Source organism: Scaptodrosophila lebanonensis, unplaced genomic scaffold (genome assembly GCF_003285725.1).
Source record: "Scaptodrosophila lebanonensis strain 11010-0011.00,11010-0021.00 unplaced genomic scaffold, SlebRS2 tig00000080-arrow-pilon, whole genome shotgun sequence".
Taxonomy (NCBI): domain Eukaryota; kingdom Metazoa; phylum Arthropoda; class Insecta; order Diptera; family Drosophilidae; genus Scaptodrosophila; species Scaptodrosophila lebanonensis.
This window is the reverse complement of record NW_022060561.1, coordinates 339,689-360,693: the sequence shown is the minus strand read 5'-3', so window position 1 is coordinate 360,693 and position 21,005 is coordinate 339,689. Positions and strand designations below refer to the sequence as shown.

At 37.0% G+C, this 21,005-nt stretch overlaps 3 protein-coding genes across 3 annotated transcripts; 1 reads left to right on the top strand and 2 right to left on the bottom strand.

Moving 5' to 3' along the window:
• The first annotated feature begins 1,051 nt into the window (after window positions 1-1,051).
• LOC115625843 (polypeptide N-acetylgalactosaminyltransferase 35A) lies at window positions 1,052-3,347 on the top strand. The gene is made up of 3 exons (XM_030521045.1): window positions 1,052-1,938; window positions 2,001-2,450; window positions 2,511-3,347. Exons 1-3 carry the CDS (start codon window positions 1,198-1,200, stop codon window positions 3,192-3,194), a joined length of 1,875 nt encoding a protein of 624 aa, XP_030376905.1. The 5' UTR covers window positions 1,052-1,197; the 3' UTR covers window positions 3,195-3,347.
• A 221-nt stretch (window positions 3,348-3,568) lies between these two features.
• LOC115625975 (proteasome subunit alpha type-7-1-like) lies at window positions 3,569-4,587 on the bottom strand. The gene is made up of 2 exons (XM_030521218.1): window positions 4,486-4,587; window positions 3,569-4,426 (listed from the first exon to the last, which is right to left on the bottom strand). Exons 1-2 carry the CDS (start codon window positions 4,585-4,587, stop codon window positions 3,782-3,784), a joined length of 747 nt encoding a protein of 248 aa, XP_030377078.1. The 3' UTR covers window positions 3,569-3,781.
• Window positions 4,588-5,591: 1,004 nt separating this feature from the next.
• Window positions 5,592-18,737, bottom strand: LOC115625751 (voltage-dependent calcium channel subunit alpha-2/delta-3). The gene is made up of 12 exons (XM_030520907.1): window positions 18,240-18,737; window positions 11,373-11,454; window positions 10,064-11,311; window positions 9,835-10,005; window positions 9,703-9,780; window positions 9,271-9,647; window positions 9,066-9,211; window positions 8,495-8,997; window positions 8,152-8,394; window positions 7,909-8,002; window positions 7,412-7,833; window positions 5,592-7,355 (listed from the first exon to the last, which is right to left on the bottom strand). The coding sequence occupies exons 1-12, from the start codon at window positions 18,407-18,409 to the stop codon at window positions 7,242-7,244; spliced, it is 3,648 nt and encodes a 1,215-aa protein (XP_030376767.1). The 5' UTR covers window positions 18,410-18,737; the 3' UTR covers window positions 5,592-7,241.
• Between the last annotated feature and the right edge of the window lie 2,268 nt (window positions 18,738-21,005).

Sequence of the window (21,005 nt, the reverse complement as noted above, 5' to 3'; positions counted from 1 at the left end):
ATATAAATATATATCTAAGTATATAAATTGAATGTAGTAACAAATCAGCACCAGCTGTGGGTGTAAACTGGTAGGAAATGTTCGTTTAGTATAAAATTTATAATGCGTAGTACCGTGGTTTGGTGAATAGAAAATTAGATATCGATCGATTTTGGCTGGCGATTTGTTAAAAATAACTTCTCTTTATACACCTCTAAATTCTTGATGTATAGTCTTCAATGATTTTATATTGTTTTTAAGACTGCACTTCAAGTTTATAATTATTATTGTTATGAAATTATAAAATGGTTTAAATGGCTCTGTAAAATTCAATGCCCCGTTTTGTTTCAAAACCAAAAACTTTTTGCTGGTCCTGACTTTTTTTGAATTTATAAAACTGAAAATATTCATACTCATAATTTTACCATTTGGTATCCCAGGTAGCTCCAATCTTAAGGTTATTGAAACTGCAATGCAAATTTCTCGAAATTCTCGATTGTTAGTGGGCTTGACATGTTAAGATATGTGTATTTAATAATTTTGCATTTGCATCTCTCGTATAAATACATTAATATGTTATTTCATAACTTGTAAAAACAATTCTGTTGTAAAATTTAATTTTTTAGATTAATTTCTGCATTTGATTTCTCATTTACCTGCGTACATATACATACATAAATGTTGAAATATTATTATATACCTATATTTGTTTTTGTTTGCAATAATTAATTCATTATTAAATATGCAAGTTCTTGTACATATACAATTGGAGTTTTATTTATTTATTGAATGAAATGTCGCAACTCTCACAAAATTGTAATATGTAAACGAATTAATGAACTAATAAAGAAATGGTATTCATAAAATGATAGCGATACAATTTCCCATTTACATGATATATGCATTAATTGGTTTGGTGTAGCTGAATAAAAACCTACATTATGAATATTCCACTGCGGCTCGTTCAGACAACTACTCCTCGGCAGGGTGGCAACGCTAATGATGGCCAGTTACACAGCTGTTGCACGCATCTGTGCTATTGTGAATAAGGCTAAATGCAAATTAATTGAAATTAAATTAGGTTTGATGAGCCACAGCACAGAAATCCGGTTTGTTAGCTAAAGCCAAAGCCATGCAGTTACGAAATAAAAAGCAAAACACGCGAACGTAAACGAACATCCAAAGCGGAAGCAGACCTCTTAACGCGTCTAAACAAAAATGATGATACAAGTTAAGCGCTTGCTTTGCAAATCCTGCTCCTTGAGCACTTTGCTTATAGCGGGTGTGTGGCTGACTTGTATTCTGATTTACATGTATATGCTGCGGAGTTCCATTGAGGCGGCAGGTTGGCGTTTCAGCAGCAATGCAAATGCAACGCCCAAAGCAGAGCTCAGCTATAAACAACGTGTCACGGTTGGCTGCACATCGTCCACAGACATGAAGGCCGCAGCCAGTAATGGCAGTGTGGCTCCGGCAGCAGATCAGTTCGATCTTTTGGGCGTGGTGCGAAACAAACAGGACAAATATATACGTGACATTGGCTACAAACATCATGCCTTCAATGCGCTCGTCTCAAATAACATTGGACTATATCGCGAAATACCCGACACGCGTCACAAAGTGTGCGATCGCACAGTCACAACCCCGGATGAGGAGCTGCCACAGGCTTCCATAATAATGTGTTTTTACAATGAGCACAAAATGACGCTGATGCGCTCTATTAAATCAGTACTGGAGCGCACGCCCGCCCACCTGCTCAAGGAGATCATACTGGTGGATGACAACAGCGATTTACCCGAACTGGAGTTTCATCTGCTGGCCGATTTGCATGCTCGCCTCAAGTATGACAATTTGCGTTATGTGCGCAATGATAAGCGCGAGGGTTTGATTAGATCTCGGGTGATTGGAGCCCGCAATGCCAACGGGGCTGTTTTAGTGTTCCTAGACTCCCACATAGAGGTTTGTGTTTGTGTGCTGCAGAGAAACAATGATAGCATGTCTACTTTAAATTACATCCATAGGTGAATCGGCAATGGCTGGAGCCCCTGCTGCGTCTGATCAAAGCCGAGAACACCACCCTGGCCGTTCCAGTCATCGACCTTATCAATGCAGACACTTTTGAGTACACACCCAGCCCACTGGTACGCGGCGGCTTCAATTGGGGACTGCATTTTCGTTGGGAGAATTTGCCGGAGGGCACATTGAAGAGTCCCGAGGATTTCAAGGGGCCCTTTCGTTCGCCCACCATGGCTGGCGGCTTGTTTGCCGTGAGCCGCCTTTACTTTGAACACATCGGCGAGTACGACATGGCCATGGATATATGGGGTGGGGAGAATATCGAGATCTCATTCCGTGTCTGGCAATGTGGCGGAGCCATTAAAATTGTGCCATGCTCGCGCGTTGGACACATCTTTCGTAAGCGTCGCCCCTACACGGCGCCCGATGGTGCAAATACTATGTTAAAGAATTCTGTAAGTAGAAATGCGGTTATATTTGCAAATATTTATATAATTGGAGAATTTTTCAAATAGCTGCGTTTGGCGCATGTCTGGATGGACAAGTACAAGGATTATTATCTGAAGCATGAAAAGGTACCCAAGGAGTACGATTATGGCGATATAAGCGCTCGTTTACAGCTGCGGGAGCGTTTGAAATGCCACGACTTCGCTTGGTACTTACAAAACGTATATCCGGAGTTACACGTGCCCGGTGAGGAGGTAAAGAAATCGGCAGTTGCTCCTGTATTCCAGCCGTGGCACTCACGCAAACGTAACTATATCGATTCCTATCTACTGCAATTGACGGGCACGGAACTGTGTGCGTCCGTAACAGCGCCCAAGGTAAAAGGGTTCTGGAAAAAGGGCAGCACCTTGACTCTGCAGCCCTGCCGGCGAACGCCCAATCAATTATGGTACGAGACAGAGAAGTCCGAAATAATATTGGACAAACTGCTGTGCTTGGAAGCGGCCGGCGATGCGCTGGTTATCATCAACAAATGCCACGAAATGCTGGGAGATCAGCAGTGGCGGCACACAAGAAATGCCAACAGTCCCGTTTATAATATGGCCAAGGGCACTTGCTTGCGAGCTGCGACCCCAGAAATTGGTGCAGCACTCAGCTTAGATTTGTGCAGCAAATCCGGGGGAAGTGGCGGGGCATGGGACATTGTTCCCCTAAAGCAGGAGAAGACGAAGAAGCTGGAGAAAACGTTGTGAGCGACGTTCGCGTATGTTTCAATGCAATATTAGACTGATTCTATTTAAGTGTAAAGTGTTTATTGCTGTGCGTATTAAGCTTAGTTCAGTATTTTTGCATGAAAATGAATTTGTAGAGCAAATTAAAAGTGAGTTTCCTTTTTGCCAATTCCATTCATTTCCGAAAATTTCCGTAACTCCAAATTAGGTGGCATATGAGCAATGGGAAAAGAACAAATTCTATTTAAACTTGGACTCGCTTTTACTTTTTATTCGCGTTTGATCACCATCTACGACTGAAAAAAGAACCGTTGAATGGGTTATTCCGCCACCGCCCAGTGTCTTAAAACTGAAGACAAAGTATTATAGAAGGTAAAAAGTTATTAGTCGGAAAATTGAATAGTATATTTTGGAGTTTAATGAGTTTACGGCGTTGTACATATATGTATCATGAATCAAACATATATCAACAATGTATAAAAACGTGTGATGTATGAGTATCAATCTTTCGATTATCCATTGCTATTTGGTGTTTAATGTCGGTTCAGGATAGGAATGTTTAACCTAATTTTCTTCTTTAGGTTTTCTCATGTCAATTTCTTCATCATTTACTTCTTCTGCTTCTTTTTGATTTCCTCTTCCTTGTCCTTTTCAATAATGCTCACGTAGTCGGCAATAACTTTGTGATCCAACATTTTTAGCGGTTTCTTGTCTTCCATTATGGCTATCTCCAAATTATTTTGTCCGTATTGAGACACCTCGAGGAGACCGCGGATGGCGAGCTTAACAGCTCCTTCCTCGGTGGCTACGTTTTCGTCGCTATAATTCTTCTCGAAAAACTCGCGCACGACCTTCGACGAATGGCCCGTAACATTGGCTTTCCATTCGTAGAAAATGCCCGAAGGCTCAGTTTGGAATAAGTGCGATGTGCCGTCCGAGTCATAGCCACCGATAAGGCACGATATGCCAAACGGGCGGCGCCCATTGCTCTGCGTGTACTTCTGTTTCATCTTAGCGATAAACCTGGTAATGTACTCCACAGTAACCGGATCCTCGACATTCAGACGATGGCTCTGGCACTCGACCTGCGCACGGTTCACAAGGATGCGTGCATCGGCTGTTAGGCCAGCAAAGGCCATCACAACATGCTGGTCCAGGGAGCATATTTTACGCACCGTACGATCCTCCTGAAGTTTTCCCACCGTCTTCTTCTCCACACCCAGAATAACGCAGTTACCGCCACGAACGCCAACCTAATTGAGAAAGTAATTAGTAAGAATTTGTATGAATATTAGAGGCGAAATTCTCCTACAGCTGTTGTTCCTTTGCCTACGGCTTCCTGTGCATATTCAACTTGGAGGAGGTGTCCGTCAGGTGAAAAAATGGTTACAGCGCGATCGTAACGGGAAGACATTTTAAATAGATGTACTTTTTAATACAATAGTTAAACTGCAGAGCTAGAATAAATTTGTAGCTTCAATTCGAAACGACGTCAGTCAATAAAGACAAGCGAGCAGTCAATGACGGTGCTCCTTTCATGCTAGAGTTACCCCAGTTCCTTAGCTTTTGTAATCGATATCAGAAGGAGGTGTGAATTTGCAAAAATTATCGAAGTATTGTGAATGAAACGGTTACGAGAAGGAGAAAGAATACTTTGCGACTTTTACCCAAAATTACAAATAAACATATGTACATACTATTTTGATATAATTTCGTATATAATCGTATAATCTGCATCATAAAAATGTAATTCGTAAAAGGTTATAAAATGCATTCACCCCAAGAGTTATGCAAAGTTTTATTTTATATCCAGTACCTAATTAGAAAATCATATAAGAATTTTTCTGATCAGTATGTAAATGTAAGTTAACATACATGTACGTACATATGTACGTATAACAGATCCTGTACAGTTCTGTTAGCGCATGCTTCCTCTTTCTTCAAAATCGTCACAGTTGTTGACGAGACAGAATGGCGTCATAATAAAACATAAACATAGACACGCAAAGGCATTCAAAAACACAATCCCGATGTGTGCTTTTGAAAGGGTATATAAGCAAGTATATTTCTACATACCTATGTGTTAAATATTTACATATATATGTATGTATGTGTTAATATTTATTTCAAAAATATTTTTAATGTTTTTTTTTTATTGAAGGAGTTTGTGCTGGCTATCTAAGAGTTGGGCCAAGCATTCATTTTTGTTTAAATAATTTTATAAATTACATTTTTTTTTTTATTTTTTGGCTTGGTTTTGTTTTTGCTGATTAGGAACTAAAAATGCTGGATTCCCATCGAAATGAATTTTAGAATTACATATTTATTTTTAATCATAAACTGGTATTTTTATTTACTTATTAAGCGTAATTTACACCTTTTTTGTTTTGATAACTTTCGAAACTTTTCTCTGTTTTAAACATCAAAATTTCAATAGAATTTTTCTTATATATAAATATTTGTTTTGTTAATGACATTTTAAAATGTTGGTTTTGCTAAATGGACTTGTAGCTTCTTTAACTATAAATTTAATACATGGCTTTGCTGTAGCAGCTTGAAAATACAGAGAAGCGCACTTCAAAGCTATAGATTGCCGTTTGAAGTGTTTTTGTGCAAATTATGTTATGAGTTTGAAATCAGGTCAAGAATTTTCCAGCAAAACCATGAATAACAGTACATTTGTTGCTAGTAGAAGTTAATTGTTCATACACTTTACAACGTTTAAACACTCCAAAAAATAAATATTATGTTACACAGTAATCCATAAAAACATTTAATTGCATATTATTTAATTACATTTAATAGTTAACTGTTTGCATTCAAATTTCGCGCTGTTCCACTTACCCGACAACGACCGCACTTCATTTTGATTTCATTTAGTTTTCAATTAGAAAAAGAACAACAAATAAACAGTGTATATACTTACGCTTATACATAATCGTACAAGTATAATTTTAAATTGGTTTTCCTTCATTGTCTAAATTCATAAAGTTCATAAAATGTTTCCACATTCGAAATACAAAGGCATTTAGGTTTTTGTTTCTATGTTACTAAGTTTGTGTCGGTAGCTTAGAAGTCGAGAAACACAATAAATTGTTAACAAATGTTTTGGTTTTTGGTTTTGGTTTTGTTTTTGTTTTTTAACTTAAACAAGTTTTAAGACTTTTGCTTTTAGGAGGCAGTAATTAGGAAATAGAATTCCAAAATCGCCAGGTGGTCCTATTTACGAGTAGAGTGCGAAAAACAAAATTTATGCTTCTCACAAAATACATTACAATACAAAAACGTTACAAACACGCATACATATATATACACATATTGTATAAAACATAATTGAATATCTATATAAACATTAAGAAATATAGTATATATAATAACACTCCTCTTACTTTGTCTTGTTGAAAAATCGTAATTATAATTCTTTTGATTGTATACAAAAAAGCTAATGAATTTTGAAAGACTCAAGATGTTCTTCGGTTGGATTCTTTGTTTGCTTTTAATAGTATGTGTAAATATTATTGACTATATTTTTTGTTTCTGGATGCATTATTTGTTTACTGGTTCAGTTTTGTTGTTTGTTTGTTTTTTTATAAAAGATCCAACTAATTTTATAAAATTACAAAAATAATTGTCATCATCAACACGTTATGACGCTTGTTACACATTTGGCATAGATTTTTCAATTTGAACATTTAAAACTATGTTTTAAAACTGTTTCTGAAACGCGGGCTTTAAGCTTAATGTTTACATAAAAACAAAACAGGGGTTGGCGAGCAGACAAAGTGGCACTAAAAAAATAGTTAAGAAAATAATAATTTAAGTTGTGATTTTTCCCACATTTTTCACAAATAATTGCCATACCCTTAATATTGCCTGTCTTCGAACTTTTGATCCGCATCCCCCGATTACATGCCTAGCATTTTTCATTTAAATTTTTGCTGTTTATACATTGTTGTGCTGTTGGTAAAGGTTGCTGTTAAACTTTTGACTAGTATTGAACTATATAATTGTGTAAAGTCTAGAAAACGAAACTAGGTTTGTATATATAACTAGAAACACTTTGCAGGACTAGAAACGCAAAAAGTGGCGCGTCCAAAAGAACATCAAAATCAAGGTCAATGGCAGCAGCTGAAGTGCAAGACTAAGCCGCGAGGATTTGCCGCAATAGGTAAAAAGTTCCTCCTGGAAAAAGTGTGGCATGTTAGTGGATTTATCATAAATTAAATTATTTAACTTACGTCAGGATGTTCTGTAAAGCATTCCTCAATTCGTCGTCGCTCGTAGAAACTCATATTCAGTTTATAACAGGGAAAGTCCAGCTCATAGTCCTCAATGCGTTGTGGCTCGGTGGTGAGGTGTACGACACGCGAAGGCATCAATACATTAACCACAATTAATACCAAATTAGAGTTGGTTATCTTCTTGACCAGAAATGGACGCGTTGACGGCATTTCTATGACGTCGTTAATTTTATCGAGCGCCTTGGGTTGAAGCGCATACAATGTGGAGCGCATGTCGCAGGGCTTGTAGATGGGTTCCGGTTCGGGCTCTTGAAATTTGGCATCCCCCTCATCGGATTCCTCTTTGGGTTTGGCAGCCGCTGGGCCATTAGGACCCACAGCCACATATTCGTCCTCAATATCGTCCAAATAGTCCAGAACTAAGAAGAAGGTTTAGGAAATTTTAACATTCTTTATACTCAATTCAAATCTATATGCTTTTCCGGTTTACTTACAAGGCGCACCATCGACCCACCATTGGAACTTTTGATATTGCCAGAAAAGCTGAGCAACCAACCATTTCCAAGCCAGACTGAGCAGGCGAATCGGCTGTAAAGCGATATAATAAATGTGTTTTAATAACAATTATGTGTCTCTTAGTATCAGGATTTTGTTTAAATTAGTTTAACAATTATTTTTAAAATAGACTTCCTTTACTTTTGGGCTTTTTTAGGAACTTTCTGCCAAGCTTTACTTACATGCAATAAAATATGTCCATCGCTGGACAAATCCAAATCCAGTCGGCATTGCTGCTGATAATCGTAGACATCTATGCTTTGGTATATATTCTTCTCCACCATCGCAGCCATGACATCCCCATGGTATTCACCAAAGAATTTGCCGGTGCTATTAATATTCTGTCCAACCACAATATAAGCATTCGTGTCGATCACATAGCAATCTATATCGTCGTCCATGCAGGTGGGTAAACAGCCATGGCACTGTAAGTAATGAATGGATAAATAACTCAAATCAAATAAATAATATTATAGAACAATTTGGATATCTTTTGAATATATACTTAACGATAAATAAACTTACATTATCTACGGCTGTGATGTTAAAGAAGCGCTCCATCATGCGCGCATGCGAGAATTGGAAGCCGACGACACAAGCGGGCGCCTCCTTGACTCCATCGCGTGGAAAAATGGCGTGCGAGGCGGTGACCTTCAGTTCGGCATCCTGGGCGGGATCGTTGTAGTGCTTGACCGAGTAGACAAAGCTGTCGCGCTCCTGATGGTGCTGCAGTATGGCGCTCTTATACCAAGTCTCATCAATAGATGTTGTATGGTAGTCGCCGAATTCCTGATCGTTGTCCACTTCCACCTCGCCATAAATGAATTGCCAACGCGTCAAGCCGCTCATGGTGGCCACAAAGCGCAGTGTGGCACCGAAGCTTTCGATTAAAGCCTTCTCCTCTTCATTCTCGAATTTCCATTCACCGTAACTAGAATTTGTGACCTTGGCATCGAAAACCAGCAAATGGACCAGCTCTTGGTTACAGTAGTAGGCATCATCGCCCAGAGTTTTGCGGCCGCAATTTACTGAAAAAAAATTAAATAATACAACTATAATAACTAAGATATGTATTCTCAGTAATTGGGTTACATACAGTCGCTGGACTCATTATTTTCATCCTCGGCATATTGCTCGGCCCATTTCCAGTCGGGCTTGACCATTTTGCCAAGAAATTCTCGCAATTCGGCTTCGGGTGTCCTGAACTCGTGCCCCTCCAGATAATGATATTTGCAGTAGACCCTAAACAAATATTTTGGATCAAAATAGTTCAATTTAATCTGGATATTTAAGTAGCTTACCAATCCGGGTGAACCTTCCAGTTTTCTCCCTTGAAGAAATCCGATATGCTAACGTTCATATAAGTATTCTTCTTTACTTCTTCGCTCACTTTTATCCAGGTTTTGCCATATTTACTGGGTAATACGATGCCGAGGGAGAAGGGCGTATTTGGCAGCGGTGCGAAGAAATAATCCTGCTTCTCTTCCGACACACGACGCATGTTGTCGAAGTGAAATTTGACGGGAATATCCTTAAATTCGCCCGATTTATGACGCACCATGGCGCTGCGAAGCTGTAGAATTGATTCTCCCGGCTCTCGGGGACTGTTGTCCTCAAAGAGATGCTCTACTTCCGTAAAGTCTATGCTATTATAGTTGGGATTCATTTTACCATTGGACTGAAAGTGCGTGAACAGTTTAGAATTTGGATTTCGGTATTTGTAGCATTCTTACACCAATAGGGCGTAGATCGGGATGGAGGAGTACGTAGCCGTTGTTGGACACCACAAAGGAGTAGCCATTGACCCCGAGCTAGAATATAAAACCTTCAGAAAAATGGCGCCTTGAACTTATGTAGAAACCTACCTTGTAGGGCAATGTAAGCTTATCGATATCTTCAACGGGCACATCCGTGCCAGCCACACCCAGGAGACGTGCTCGCCTCATGGTGCTATTCTTGTAGGAATCATCAAAGGCGGGCACGCCCACAGCTATCATGAGACGAGGTCTGCGCTCGGTAGAGTTTTTCGGATCATACTGATAGAGAGGAAGTATATAGAGACATGATAACTGCAATTTTTCCTCAGCAACTCACCGTCTTGTCCGTAAAGGCATGCGTCCAGGTCGGTGGATGCTGTTCCTCCTGCAAAACCAGCGGTGTGGCTATAACATCTACATATTTAAGCACCTCTTCGTGGACTTCGTCCAGCGTTTGCACATGGGAGTAATAGCCACGATTTAGGCAGGCCATCCATTGGATTTCCCGCACCTTGGTCACCTCCTTGCCCAGCAGATATGTGAACACCCGCACATTCATGTTCGAAGTGCCATTCTCGCCATTGCCCCAATTATACTTCTCGAAAACATCGGTCGTATTGCCGGCCACACCATCCGTAACCAACATAATGGCCTGATTGCAGGTGGAGGTCTCATTGCAACGCCTTTGTACATAATATTTGCGCAAAAGCTGGAACGCTTTCTCATAAGCCAACGTAACATTCGCATAACCCTCCGGGTCGGGCAGATTGGCAATGGCATCGTTGAAAACGTTTATATTTTCGGGGGTGGCCTGCACCAAGGCATCACTAAAGCAAGGTATTATGTCCTCTACCGAAGCGGAGTAGCTATATATGTTGAAGAAGTCATTGTTCGAGAAGGTGTCCAGTATGCTGCGAATTGTAAACTTGGCCACATGACTGCGAAAGCCCGTCATGGAGCCCGAATGATCCATCAGAATGACAATATCTTTGGAACAAGTGGCTGTCTCGATATACCACGAACGCTTGCGACAATCGTACGTGTCCGCATCCAACTTCTTAACTCGTCCGTCCGTCCACTGTGAGGCGGGATAGTGTCGCAAAATACCCGTATCGGATCCAAAGTATTGCCAAGACAATGCAGGATCCGACTGATAATTCTGACGAAACACTTCATCCAGTTGATCGGACCACGCTATAGTCTTCAGGACGCGCGGACTACGATCGTAGACATTGGAAGGCACATGCACGGCACTGTGCTGTGTATCCACCGAAATGTTATAGAAGTGCGTGTCCGGGTTGAGCGTCAAATTTAAATACATATCCTCATATATCTGCATGCCCTCCAGCAGCTCCTCCGATCGATTTCCATTGAAGGCGGAATACTTGCTGGAATAATACTTGACCTCCTCCAGGGCCTGCGTGAAGTTAAACTCAAAGTTCTTATTGGCCGACTCCGCCTTCTCCTGAATACAACGGACTGCGTCCATTTTGCGCGCCAACATTTTTCCCACATTCGCCGTAATCGATTGAATGAGTTCTGTGCCATTTTTCTCCTCAACGCGTGCATTGTATTCCCGGTATTTCTATGGGTTTCCCAATTGCTTCAACAAACGCTCAATTAATTACTATTTAATTGCAACTTACCTCCTTAATTTCCTGCGATTTGGTCATGCGCTGCGCCAGTTCCCACAACTCATCTCCGAACTGGGCGGCCCACTTTCCAACACTGTAAAGAACAATAAAAAAAACCAAACAATTGTTATACTAAATGAGCGATTTGGTTGGTTAAATATTACACTAAACACAGACAAGAATTATCACTTTATTGTGGGATAGAGAAACAAATAGCCTTTTTTAAGTATCGCTTCATTAGTCGTGCAGTCTATATAGAGGACTGTGGGGAAAGGGATGGGTATAGGGAATACAGAAGTCGAACTCGCGCCATTTTAACGTTCTATGTTTTGAGTAAGTAATGCAGCAGAAAAATACAAAAATAGCATAACGCTAATAGCATTTAACAGCCAGAAAAATTCTAGATTAACATTAGAGTTCTCCCAATCTTAACAAACCACGACTTCGTTACCAGTTTTAATGTGAAACAAGAATATACCTAGCCCTCTTTTAACACGGGGTTTGCGTTCCTAGAAAACCTCGACCTGGACTCCACACAAAATATGGGCTTACGTTCCTTGATTTCGACAAATGCACAAAAAAAAATGTTGCTGTTTAAATTTCCGCTGCAATTAAGACACCATAATTTTTTAAAATTTACATAAAGTTACTTCAAGTGTTGCATTTTTATCATTAACAAATTAATCTCCAAGCGTTGAATTATTATGATTAACAGATTAATCTCCAAGTGTTAATTTTGTATCATTAATAGATTAATCTTTTTAAATAGGCAAGTATTTTGTACGTAAAAAAGGTTATAGCAGCTCAATTTTGAATTCAAATTTTAATAATTTTACATTTTAATTTAAAATTTAATCTAATTATAAGCCGTTTTCATGCTAAAAATCTTTTTTGTGCTGCTCCTTTTGCTTGGCCAAAAAATGAGTATGCGATTGATTAGTTCCTTTAAAAGCATTTTTATATGTAGGTAAAAGTATTTTTTCCACGGTCTTTCTATGAGCGAATTGGAATTTACGATTCAAAGCTGCTAATACTATATGCAAATCTTTTTTCTAATTTTTCTCTGGTTAAATGATTTATATATTCAGTTTCTTAAGAGAAATAAGTTTCAAATAACAATTCGTTATCCATGCCTTTATCTTCAAACAATTCTCACGCATCATCGATATTCATGTCTTCGAATCCTGCATCTTCAATTAAATGAAAGAGTTCATGTGAAAGGAGGAGTAGGTGTAGGTTTCAGAAGTCCTTCAGTTTCCAGTTGGATATCTTTCAGGAGCAACACCTACGCTTCCGCTCAAGCCAAATAAATGTCAACCACCTGTCGCATTCGTCGCCAACAACAAGAGCCAGCAAACACCAGCAACGAGAGAAAAAGAACAAGAACAACAAACCAACTAATTTAATTAGCACACATGTCTGTCACAACACAACGCCTACTTGTACACGGCGCACAAGCTGTTGGCGGTGACGTCGACGCGACGCTGACTTCGACACCGCTTGAAAGCGCGCAAAAAGAAAGCAAAGAAAGTGCAATCCACTAATTGTTGGGAACCATGTCAAACACAGCTGTTTAGTTGTGCCCCACTCCCACGTCTCTATGTGTGTGTGTGTGTGTGCGTGTATGTGTGAGTAATCAACAAGTGCCTGTGCGCGCGCATCTTTTGCTCTCTTAAATGCAACTAATATCTCCCTGTGCATGTGTGTGTGTGTTCGGGTGATTCTCTTTATCGTTGCGCTATACTGGCGATTGCACTAGTTTTGTTTCTAAGTGGTTGTGATCTCCAGCAAGTAAGTAATGTGTCGACCGAATTAGAGAATAGTCTAAGCTCTATTAACAGATGAGCCTAAAACTAAAGCTTACGCACACAAATAAACTTTCATGATAAGACAATGACAATCATCTTAATAGGACATCGTAATTTTGGTGGATACATAATGATAAAAAATATCAGCTTATAGTAATCTTCTGATTAATGCTTTGATTTGGTTTGGTTAATTACGCTTCTTATTAGAAATATTATATTTATTTATTATAATAATTTATTATACTAGAAATATTATATTACTTGTATTATTATTTAAAGAAGCGTTCGCAAATGGAAAAAAATTATATTACCAAAAAATTAGACCTGGCTTGATTTCATTCTTTTAAATTTGATTGATTACGCTACTTCTTAAAAACTTTACTAGAAATATTATTGGAAATATTATATTAATAGAATTATTATATTATTAGAAATATTATACTAGAAATATTATATTATTAGAAATAATATATTAATAGAAATATGATATTATACTAGAAATATTATATTATTCTTCTTTAAAGAAGGGTTCGCAAATAAAAAAATATATTAACAAAAAATTAGTCTTCTCTTGTAATCATTATTTTAAGTTAGTTAAATAACGCTTCTTATTAATAGCTAGACTATAAATATTGTTTAACGCTTGAAAGAAACGTTGGCAAATCAGAAAAAATGTTACCGAAAAATTAATCTTGTCAACGGCACAAAAAAAAAAACGTCTATATTTTCTGCTTAAAAGTATGTAAGTGGATGATTGTTCAATTCTTAATTTAAATGCATTTGCTGGTCATATATCAAAAGACCATAGCCGAATTAAATTAAATCAGATTGGTCCTTTTGCAAGAAACAGGCTCTTCCTGATTAGAGTTATGTTTTCAGTAAAATATCTTGGTCTTAATATGCAGTTTACAGTGAGCTGAGCGAAAACTTCTAAACGAAACCAGAGCCTCTGATAAAGAATAAGTGGACGGCCATATACTTGTACAAATATTATTTCAAATTATAATTATGACTCTTCACTGCAACTGATTTAGTTAATATTAACCAAAAGGGCAGTAAAATACCCTCTACACAATAAAAATCCATCACTCTACCTGTATTACATATGCTTCTTTCAGCTCGCAGAATTAAAAAAGAAGAAGAACAAATCGCGGTTCTTGGGATAAATAATATCGTATATTCAAGAAGAGTCTGCATATCAAACTTGATTAAATTTAGGCTCGACTGTTTTCGATGTCCTGGCAGACGGGCAGATAGACAAACGAAAACATCTAGCTTGATTTATCTCCCCATGTTGATTAAGATTATATACATATTATGGGATCGGAGATGCTTACTTCTGTCTCTTAAATACATTGCACAAACATAATACACATACCCTTTTTAACCATTCAGGTACAGGGTATAAGAATAGCAGTTTTCTTCAATGCATTTTCAACTTTTTACTAGTATAGTAGTCTTCTTTAAAAAATACATACATTTAATCGAGAACCAATTTATAAAACGAAACGGATTAAGAAATAGCTTAACAAACACTCTTATTTATACGAAGTTCATATTTTTTTCTAGTTTCCATTTCGATAAAACTGAAGGGCATTCAAAAATTGAGATACCAAATGCTTTTTGTTTTGGCCGCTCAGGAAGCCTGCGCAGTGCCTTCGCAATCTTCTCTTAAGAATGAGAGACACACACTTGTTAGTTGTGTTGTTGCCGCCACTCCTGCTGTCCATTTTCATTTTCGTTTGTTGGGATGCCTTTGACACGATTCTCTGACGTGGCCTGCGGCGTTGTCGGTGGCTTTGGCGGCGACTTTTGTTTTAAAGTTTCTCGAGTGGTGCACGATTGCAAATGTTTTCTTTTGATCGCGCATTTCACTTAGCTAGTTAGAAGTGTTGTTATGGTTTTCCTTTTTTTCCATTATAAATAAAGCGTTGCTATCTCTAAAGCGGCACTAAAATAAATATAATTGAACTGTGTGGCTTTCTTATTGTGTGGCACCCAGAAATCTACTCATACCTCGAATGTGAGCAGCATTTTATGTGGCTGCGGCTCTGGGAGGCAAAGCAGCCATAAATATTGTATTAAATATTCATAAAATGGGAATTTTCTCACATCAGCAGTAAAGAAATAACAATGAACCTTATATTGCCACCGGAATTGCCGATTCGGCTGTTTGGCTGGCTTGTTAATGAATTCTTTATACTTAAATCTGTCGTTGAATAATTAACTGAATTGAAATTCTGCTTTATCGGAATTTATTTACTTTGTGACAGATTATTAGACGTGTCAAGAAGTTTTCTATATATTTAAAAACTCATAGATATACTCATACTTAGAGAGTAGCTGTAATTTATTAGCATATGTCTGTATTTATTTCTGTGATCAACAATGCTTCTGCGATATTCTGATGTTGTTGAAGTTAATAGCAGCTGTTGCTAATACATATTATAATGCAAATATGTATTCAATTTTTTAAATTGGAAAAGAAAACGTTGGATGCGGAAGCCAATGTTTTTATAAATCACATTTTTATTTCTATCTTTAGTTCAACATAGCAATTTCAAAGAGACTGCCTTTTATTTATAAGCAATTAGCTGTCTGTATATGTTTAGTGTGTGTTGCAAATAAATCTTCTGATTGTTAAGATTTTCATTCAAACGTTCGATGAAATTGTTTTGTTAATAACTCTTAAGATTAACAAATAGAATGTTTATATAGCTTTAAAATTGCAAAGAGTATTAACAAAAATGTAGCATTTTAAAAAAATAAATAAACTCGAGCTGCCAAGCATTTATCTACAATTTATTCGGTTGGAGAAGGTGCCTTCTGTCTGTTGGACTCATTTGCCAAAATTTAATAAAGCATTTTCATCCTTCCATTACGGGATATACAAATATAGCTTGAAAACCCATGCGCCTAAAAGTCGACCCTCATTTATACATATACACAAACATATTGATAGCAAACATGTGTATATATTTAATTCTTTGCCAGCATGATATCATAATGTATATTGTTGGAACATAAAATACACACCCTAAATCCTTTTGAAGCTCATTAAATAATTTGGCAAAGGGAGCCAACTAAATGAAAATTTTTCTTTAATCACACTTTCCCGCTATGCGGCCTCATTTTTTATTAATGTTCTCGTGCAATATTAAAATGCGCTAATGGCAGGCGTTGCCACAAAATATTTAAGAGTTTTTACAAAGGCCAAAATAATTAGCTAATAAGCTAAAAGCGCCTGATGAATGGCTATTGAAGGCTATAGGTGGTGGTTTCTGAAATGACGGGATGGTTAGAAAACACGCGACCTTTCAAATATTAAACAACCTTCATATTTGGGAAGCTCTGATTGATGAATGAAGGCGAAAGATATTTACAATTATATTCTTAAATGGCTTTAGTAATCAATAATTATTTTTATAACCAGCGCCCAAAAGGTTAGAGTGTATGCTAAGAAGAAAGAAGTTATGTAACGAACTGAAAATATTTTATAGCTACATATAAGTGTGCTACTTTATTTCTAATTAAGTAGATAAGGTACTCTTTATTTTTGTAAATAAATGAAAAAATATAAGTATGATCAGCCTGACGAGATGAGTCGGAATATAGTTCAAAATTCTAATGAAAAAACAAAATTAACTTGCAACGAAACTTTTTGAGATGCACTTCATCAGAGGAAGTAAAAAAGCTTGAGACAACTTTTTATAAATTAAAACCACAACAATTTTTGTGAAAAATGTCTGGGTTTTTTTTTTTAATTTGAGTGCTGTATATGTCCTTAAGCATTTTTCGGTCGTTATGTGTATACATATTGGTTTTAAATGCTACCTCTATCCACTTTTTTGAACATATGAAAGTTACAAGCTGTTGAGGCCATGTGTTGTTGGCAAAATTTCATTTTTCCAGCTCATCGATGAGTTGGCATTGTGCTCGATTATGACTAATACGAGCAGCCAAAATGCAGTGCCTGAAAGTAATCTGGTACTTGTAATGCTAGGATAGGTTAATAAAATAAATAAATATAGTAATGTGAAAGATCTATTAACGGTTGGGGAAAATGAAAAAAAAAACATCTTCTCGGAAAACATTTTTTTCTTTGTTTAATTCCAGGTCATCGATGAATTGGCTCGAATATGACTAATACGAGCAGCCAAAATGCAGTGCTGGAAAGATTTATTAACGATTTGGCCAAATGAAATAAACATCTTTTCGGAAAATATTTTTTTCTTTGTTTAATTCCAATTGCCTCAGAAATTGCAATGAATATTTTGGCGAGTTCTTAAAAATTAACTGCGGACTTTTTGTTTTGGCCATCCTCACAACCTCCAAGCTTTTTTAAATCATAATTTTAGTAACAGATCATATTTATAGTTTTCGTTTGCACTCTTTAAACTGATAAAATGTGAAAGTAGGACCTACTGGGATCTCTTTATGGTAATCAGGTTCATTAAATGCCGTTTACCTAAACGACATTCGTGACCTGTTAGTCAAATTGCCAAACACAAATATTCGTTCTTCTGGCATGGTGTGCGCAATGTCAAAAATTAATGACAGCACCTTCAACACACTTGCGTTGTTAACTTGTTTTACAAATGCCCAATAAAATATGCATAAGGCTGTCGGAAAGGAGGCGAAAAGGGGACACAAGTCAACATGCAGGGCAAACAATTTTATTTGTGTGCTTAAGAAAGGCTGTCGTAAGGAAGACGCAAAACGAAAGAAAGCAAAGATAAAGAACAAAATACAAAATAAATAAAGACAAAAAATCGTGCGTGCTGGCTGCCAAGAAAATTAGCATAAAATGTAGGAAAATTAACGACCGCCGATAAAGACAAAAATTACGACGATGATGAAAACACGCCCTTTAATTGACTTTATGTGTATGGGTATAGGTATGTCTATGTCTGTTTGTGTAGGTGTGTATGTGTGTGTGTCTGCGTGCGTGCTAACTTTTTGCCAGACTGTCTGCCTCATTGTCTACTTGCATGTTGTACATAGTATAGCATGTATTATATGTATATATATATATATCTCTGTCTGATTCCATTTCGCTGGCCACACTTACGCTTCATCCGCGGCTGAGGCGCGCACCATAATCGAGACGCCATGCGGCGATGACGACGGCAACGAAGGCGGCCCGAAACACAGCAACAACAGGAATAGAGGTTGAATTGCGAGGAATGCGGTCGAAATGACAGAGAAATGTGTCATCAACATTTTGCCAGCACCAAGCATTTTTCTAGCATTTTCCTTGTTTTCCTTTTATTTAAGATTCTTCAACGCATTCACGAGCTCGCCAAACCAACACAATTTTAAACATTTGCCATGCAAGTGTTGTGGTTTTTTTTTTATGGTTATAATACTCGTACACTCTAGATTTGTTGGTACATATTTGGTGTATAATTTTGGGTGGAGTCGGTCGCTGACGCACAGTTACTTTTCGACTTCAACACGACACACGCGGCGTATGCGCAATATTTCGTTTAATAGAAAATATCAGTTGAATTGTAAAAATAATTAACGAAATTGTTCTTAATTTTCAATTTATTTTCAGCTACAAGCATATTTTCGAAAATAATTTTTAGTTGCTGCTGCTTTTCCCCTACAGCTGTGCGTACATTTTCTATATATAAACGTTTGCTCTTAGTTTCGTCGATTATACATATATGTGTGTGTATATTTATGCGCGTGTAAGCGTCGGAGTGCGTTAGTGTGTGTGCGTTGACGCGTTTTGACCATTTGCCGCGATTCGACCGACCGATATGACCGACTACGTTGAAGAGCTGCGAAAAACTAAATGCTGAAAATGTAAAAATTTTCATAGGCGACCAATATAACTTTCACACACGAGTAGCGCTCTCTCTCTCTCTCTCTCTCTCTGTCTCCTATCTCTCGCTCTGTGCCTTGTGCTCTCTTTTCCTGCTGCTCTTTGCTCAGTGTTGTCCTATTTTTAGTCGTTCGTTTCGGTGCCGTTTGCCTAACTTTATCGCTTGTTTACATTTTCTAGCGGCCGCAGTTTTCATTAACTTTGCCTTTAAATTTGAACAGCTGTTTTTGGCTATTCGCTTTTCCTATTGATTTTCCCATATCCATCCATGTGTTCGTCCCCATGCATTTTGAATGTGTGCATGTGTTTGGCTTTTTCGTTTGTCCGTTTTGTGCTGCATATTCATAACAGAGCACAAGTTTCCCGCTGAGAACGATTGACACGGAGAGTAAGAATTTGAGATAAATATTTCAGTGCCAAGTGCTATCATCCTCAGCATATCTGAGAGCAGGGTGGGGGCCCCGCAATAGCCTTAAATTTAAATGTTCTCAGTTTTACTTAAATTTCAAAAGCCTATATGGTTGTCAGGCGACTTACATTGAATGTTATTATTTCATATTTCATTCGTAAAATGTAAGTAGGGAGAAAAAATATTTCTTTATTTTTTAACGAATAATCAAACGAAATTGATAAGCTTGAAGCAAAGCGGGCTTATATATAGTGTATAGCACATTTTTTTCAAAAAGGAAACGTACGTTAATAGCATTTGTTTTGAACTTAATTCTTAGTTTCGCCTTTTTTTTTTAATTCTTGCCCCTTCAGTTTTTAAATAGAACAATGATATAAAATTTACATTCGTGCAAGTGTATTATAGAAATATGTATTTTATTTTATGCGAAGGTAATGTTTATGAAATGTTCATTACTATTTCTTTTTTTAACTAGCTGCATTTGGTATCTACAAGTTTCCTAATGCCTCAAAATGTCCTTAAAAGTGTTCATAATATTGTTTGCTACAACACTGCAAGTTTAAGTTCGCAAAAGGTTACGTCGGGACTTTAATATTCTACTCGTTGGTGCTGTTTAAAACATAATGATAGTATAATTTTTCATTCCAATAATGTAGTGACTTAGCTGAACAATATTTTGATATTTTAAAAATATTTTGACCATATACTCTATCTTTTATAATTGTTTTAATTGTAAGAGTAGTTTGATGTTGATATGCAAGGAAGGAGGAATATTTTCGTACCACAGGCTATACGTAACAGGCTAAATATAACCATTTGATGCGAAAAGTTTTCGGCTTGGTTTAGTGGCTGTCACCATCAAAATGCCAGCATACACAGATCGGCGCATACATGACCTTTTTTGCCATCAAAAACTCCATCCGTCTTACAGCCTCACTTTCAAAACCTTTAAAAATAAAGAAAGAAAACAAAATCGCCTGTAGAAGCCTTTAAAGCCTCTTTTTCTTCTTCTAGAAAGTGCTTCAAATTTTAATTAATTGGTTAAAGCGATGAAAAAAGTGTAATGATTTTATGGAAATTATTTTGAAAAACAATAAAAACCATTTTCAGTGAAATATCATGAATTGGCTCTCTATTCATAAAACATAAATGGCCCTTGCATTTTTATATTTATTTTAGCCCTTGTATTTATTTTAGAAGGAATTTCTCGTTATTAATTTACATATAAATATAGAAACAAGCAAAAGATTTCATTTATTTTTCTAATATACTTCTAAGGCAGTTTTATTTTATTTAAACATTTATACAACACAATTTGATGTATTTAATTAAAGAACTTTATGAGCATTTACATGCGCTGTTTGTAAAATATAATTACACTTTTTGGAAAAATGGTGCATTTTCCTTCCATTTCTCCATTTCTTCCATTTATAACAATAACTCTTCCTACTGAAATATGCCACTGGAATAGGTTTAAATTAACTTGAAGTAAGCTGTACAATTTTTTCAAAATCTTAAAAAAAAACACTGTTTAATGCTTTAAATTGTTCATCAACTCATTCATTCGATATCTATCTGTTCACTGCTTCAATGCG

Coding starts and splice junctions, on each gene's coding strand:
- LOC115625843 (XM_030521045.1), top strand. CDS start 1,198: ATGATGATACAAGTTAAGCGCTTGCTTTGCAAATCCTGCTCCTTGAGC. Junction 1,939..2,000: donor TCCTAGACTCCCACATAGAG/GTTTGTGTTTGT, acceptor TTACATCCATAG/GTGAATCGGCAATGGCTGGA. Junction 2,451..2,510: donor ATACTATGTTAAAGAATTCT/GTAAGTAGAAAT, acceptor TTTTTCAAATAG/CTGCGTTTGGCGCATGTCTG.
- LOC115625975 (XM_030521218.1), bottom strand. CDS start 4,587: ATGTCTTCCCGTTACGATCGCGCTGTAACCATTTTTTCACCTGACGGA. Junction 4,427..4,485: donor TAGGCAAAGGAACAACAGCT/GTAGGAGAATTT, acceptor TTTCTCAATTAG/GTTGGCGTTCGTGGCGGTAA.
- LOC115625751 (XM_030520907.1), bottom strand. CDS start 18,409: ATGCTTGGTGCTGGCAAAATGTTGATGACACATTTCTCTGTCATTTCG. Junction 8,395..8,494: donor ACATCACAGCCGTAGATAAT/GTAAGTTTATTT, acceptor CATTACTTACAG/TGCCATGGCTGTTTACCCAC. Junction 8,003..8,151: donor ATGGACATATTTTATTGCAT/GTAAGTAAAGCT, acceptor ATCGCTTTACAG/CCGATTCGCCTGCTCAGTCT.